Source organism: Brachypodium distachyon, chromosome 2 (assembly GCF_000005505.3).
Source record: "Brachypodium distachyon strain Bd21 chromosome 2, Brachypodium_distachyon_v3.0, whole genome shotgun sequence".
In the NCBI taxonomy this organism is placed as follows: Eukaryota; Viridiplantae; Streptophyta; class Magnoliopsida; order Poales; family Poaceae; genus Brachypodium; species Brachypodium distachyon.
The window spans coordinates 21,398,071-21,402,741 of NC_016132.3; the positions used below are offsets into that span (position 1 = coordinate 21,398,071).

General features: G+C 51.7%; 1 protein-coding gene across 1 annotated transcript; it reads left to right on the forward strand.

The window, feature by feature from the left end:
* The first annotated feature begins 409 nt into the window (after window positions 1-409).
* On the forward strand, window positions 410-2,526 carry LOC100826230 (transcription factor DIVARICATA). The gene is made up of 2 exons (XM_003568292.4): window positions 410-1,299; window positions 1,437-2,526. Exons 1-2 carry the CDS (start codon window positions 854-856, stop codon window positions 1,894-1,896), a joined length of 906 nt encoding a protein of 301 aa, XP_003568340.1. The 5' UTR covers window positions 410-853; the 3' UTR covers window positions 1,897-2,526.
* Window positions 2,527-4,671: the final 2,145 nt, after the last annotated feature.

The window sequence follows — 4,671 nt, forward strand, 5'->3', positions numbered from 1 at the left end:
GCTACCTTGCTGGTTTCTGTAAAAAGAGTCAATTGGTAGCCGTGTTGATCCGTCGCCTCCTCAACTCCTTCTGTTTTTACCGTCCGTAAACACGTGTACTGGATGCCACTTAGTAGTAGTTCGGTCGTATATCACCTGTCAGTAACCCACGAGTGACATTTTTGTCGGACCCGAGCTACCCCTGCTGCACGGTGGCATTTTATCTCGTTGAGAGTAAGCCTTGGAGCAAAAATTGGACGACAAGACCTAGCCTAAAATGGCACAAGTCGAGGACACAACTGGGGCTTCCGGTGAAGAAAAGGCACCGGGAAGAGGAAAGCGCAATAATAAATGCAAAGAGTAGTCCAGCCTTGGGAAAAGCGGCAAGCAACGGCCAATAGAAAAGAAACGCGACGTCGCCTGCACACACCCGCACAGGAAAGGCGCCCGTCTCATTTCTCCTCCAGCCTGGACGAACAGTCCGCCCCCACGCGCAAGCACACGGGCGAGAAGACACAACTGAGCTCCAAGAGCAGAGAGGCTGGAGAGCGAAAGCGAGAGGTGGAGAGAGCTCAGGTCAGGTCAGGAGGCTTTTGTTTGGTTGGAGAGACCACAAACTCCACCACGGCCCAATCACGGAACCTCTGCTCTCTTTCTTTAAGCTCCCCCTCCCACGGTGGAGGCCGAATCATCTCCAGCCACTTTGGCATCTGCGAGAACCGATACCGGCAGTCACCGCCGCGGCCATAAATACCGCCTCCCCTGCCACTCACACTCCCTCTCTCTGTTCCTTTCCTCCTCCGCGCTTCCTCTCGCCTTGCACTAAGTCCCTCCCTGACAAAGGCGGAAGGAATCTTGGTCGGTTGAGAGAGAGATGATGAAGGAGTCATGGATGGAGGTGCTGCCGCTCCCGCCGGCGCCCTACTTGGCCGGCGGCTGGTTCTTGCAGGAACAGCAGCGGGCGTGGTCGCCGGCGGAGAACAAGCTGTTCGAAGAGGCTCTTGCCCGGGTCGACGGGGACGCGCCGGGCCGGTGGGAGCGGGTCGCGGCGCTGCTCCCTGGCAAGTCCGTGGCCGACGTCATGGCGCACTACGACGACCTCGAGAACGACGTCGGCTTCATCGAGGCCGGGCTCGTGCCCTTCCCCCAGTACAACGGCGGCGGTGGCGGCTCCCCTGCCTCCGGGTTCACCCTGGACTGGGACGGCGGCGGCGACGACCTGGCCTTCAAGCGCTCCTGCTACATCGTCGGCGGCAAGCGCGCGCGGGGGCCCGATCAGGAGCGCAAGAAGGGCGTGCCCTGGACAGAGGAGGAGCACAAGTAAGCACCCCCCAATTAACCCACGCGGCCTTCAAATTTAATCGAATCTCGGTGGAGTGGGCGGGCGGATCCATCCATCCGCGCGTGATCTTGGGCACTGAATTGACGACTTTTTTTCTTTTCTTCTTCTGATGCAGATTGTTCTTGATGGGCCTGAAGAAGTACGGGAGAGGGGACTGGCGGAACATCTCGCGCAACTTCGTCACCAGCCGGACGCCCACGCAGGTTGCCAGCCACGCCCAGAAGTACTTCATCCGGCTCAACTCCGGCGGCAAGGACAAGCGCCGCTCCAGCATCCACGACATCACCACCGTCAACATCCCCGACGACGACCATGGCAGCAACCCCTCGCCCTCGCCGCCCTCCTCCGTGCTCACGCCCAACTCCTCCTCAGGCGCCGCTCCTCCCGCAATCTCGGAGCAGTTCGGCGTGCTCGTCGACAGCAAGCCCCAAATCAGCCGCGGCGGCCACCACCACTTCATCCCTCATCTCTACGGCAACGTCAAGCTCGAGGCCAGCAACGGCTATCACGGCGGCCGCCTCGACGACTCTGTTCTGATGCAGATGCAATGCGGCCAGCTCCAGCCTCTCGGTTGACCACGGTTTTTGGAGCAGCAACCGGCCAGACGCCCTTGGAGAAAAGCTCTCTCTATCTTTGGGCGTGCACGAGGAGAGCGCACGCGCGTGCTCTGCTCTTGATTCCAACCAACCACGGAGTGAGCTAAAGCAAGCAACATACATGCACGAGCACAAGCAAGCAACAATGGAGATCAACAAGTGCTCTGCTGCAGCTAAGCTCCTGAGATGAAGCATGGTCAGATATGGATGCAGCATTTCCCCGTTTCGCCTCTGTGTACATACGACCACGCCCCCCGGTGAAATAATTGATATTCTATTTGCTAGTATTGATCAATCTCCTGAACCATGGGAGGCGGCGTACTTGCGTCTGGAAAGCACATGAGTAGTAGTATCAGCACTGACGCTGTGATTATACCTGCCGTTTTTCTTTGTTTTTGATGTATTGGTTAGTCAGTTAGTCTCACGCCTGTACTAGTTGGATAGCAGTAGCAGCATACTATCATTGCCTGGTTTTCCTTCTTTTTTTTGGGTCCCTGTAACATTTCCATATCCTCAGTCGAGGGTATTAGCATTGGTCACCCTCTCATTGACCCCTGCTTTATCAATCAAATTATGAAAATCGATGAAGGTGATGATGATTTGTGGTTTTCTCCTGCTGTTTCCTGTCGCTTTTGAGGGGAATGAAACCTGAACCGGATCGATGTGGATGCATGGATCAGTCTCTCCGATTCTGTAGTGTAGAGAGTACAAGCAACAAAAGTTCTATTGACCTCTCTTTAATTGGCTGAAAATTTCGCCCTACAAGCTTCGTACCGTACTTGCTAGTACTGCACAAATGGCAGTTTATTTATGGCTTCAGCACTGTCAGAGATCAGGGCTGCTCTATACTCTATACTATACACTGAAAATATATACACTATATACCCGCTCCGTCTCCTGCACGTATTCTTCAATCTTCAGAATGGAAATTGAGTTCAGGGTTTTTCCTCCAGGCCAATTGGAGAGCTTCGTTGATTTGTTTTAGCTGAAACGGAGGTCGTACCTTGCGAGTATGACGCTGATGGGCGGCGATGTGCATGGCTGGCACACAGGCAACAGTAGCATGGAATGAGTTGGAGGTCCACCTAAGGAACGGAACAGAGAGCGGCACCACATGTCCAAAGGGCGACTCCAACGGCAGGACCCAAATGGACAAAGTCCGGACAGTGGCACCAGTTGCGTTCTTTCTGTGACCCAAACGGATCAAAGTAAACACATCGCGTCGGAACCGCTGAAGTCGCCCTAACCCTCGATCCCGTCCTCAGTGTGCTCTTCTCCACCTCTCTTTTTTTTCCATCTAAAGCTCCTCCCCAAGTCCACGGGCACACCCTCACCGGCTGGAATGAGCAGCTCCACAAACACAAAGCCGGGGGACAGCAGGGTTCGCTGCCGCTGTTGCCGGATCCATCTCGTTTTCGCCCCCCGACTTGCGCAGACACAATTGGGCACCCCTGCGGATTCTCTCGGGAAGTCCCATTTAGCGGCTCACATCATGCCATCGGGCGCTGGGTTGCTTGGTTGCCCGTGCGCAACGCTGGAAAACGGAAATGCTTCCCGGGAAATGGAATGCGGGTCGTTTTGCCGGCCCTCTCTACGGTTGATGAGTGGCTGCGGTATCTCCGCGACGATGGACGGCTGCAAGAATCTTCTGAGCCCTCGAGAAAGAAAGAGGGGAAGGGAAAGGCTTCCCATCCTCTGTCTGTCTACGCTTCTTCTTCTGTGTTGAATACAAGTCATCGTCAGTAAACAGACATAAAGAATTCTACGACGTTTTTGCATTAGTATCATACGCGTACCGACCAGTATGATTTCCGCACGAGTCCAGGAGAACACTTGCGTTTGTTTGCAAACGGGGAGGAGCGTGGAATCGGCACACGTAGAGCACATATTTACCCGTGATAGGTCGTTGCTTCTTTCGTCCTGATTTCGTTGGTTGATGTTGTTGTGGCATCTGACTCAGCTCTAGCAAAAGAAATACTTATTTCACTCCTGTCACATCAACAACCATCAGCATTAGCTCTCTGTTGCTTCCAGTTCGTTGGTCATCTGATGCCTTCTTTCTATGGCATCCAATAGGCCGGTTTTGACTGGGGTGGGTTTTATATAGTACTGTATGTTACTAGGAAGCAACTTATGGAACTACTTTGGTGCAGGTCAGGGTTTAGAGCATGTTAACTTTGTGTACAAAAGGAACGAAATGTATGAACCTCTTTAGTTCACAGAATTCCAACAATGCAGGAATAATGATTCTAAAGTCATTCTGTCTTTAAATATGTACATGTGTTTCTTTTTCCATTTTTGAAACAAATGAATTGGCACAAATAAAATGTTAATTGTGCAAAGTAAAAGTAATGAATTTGGTGACCTATAATAATCTTTCCAAAATGTCAAAAGCAATAGGATTCTTCCTTTGAAGTTGATTGAAGTGGCCCAGGTTTCTTCTCCTATAAATAAATAAATAAATACGCTGAAATCCCACAACGACTAAAAAAAAAGTTTTGAAATTCCTCTCAATCAAACATGCACTTAAGGCCCTGTTTGTTAGAAGTGCTTTTGAGATTGCTAGAAGCACCAAAAGCTGAAACAGAAGCCCAAACAAACAGGGCCTAAGGCTCTCCAAATGGTCCCGTCAGCAATCTCTCTTAGAGCACATCAGATTTTCTTGCTTACGTGGAGTACTCAACAAGGATAGAGTGTGAAATTGTCTCTTATTTCATAATATATCGTTTCTACCCACAATCCAAATATTGTTAT

Coding starts and splice junctions, on each gene's coding strand:
- LOC100826230 (XM_003568292.4), top strand. CDS start 854: ATGATGAAGGAGTCATGGATGGAGGTGCTGCCGCTCCCGCCGGCGCCC. Junction 1,300..1,436: donor TGGACAGAGGAGGAGCACAA/GTAAGCACCCCC, acceptor CTTCTGATGCAG/ATTGTTCTTGATGGGCCTGA.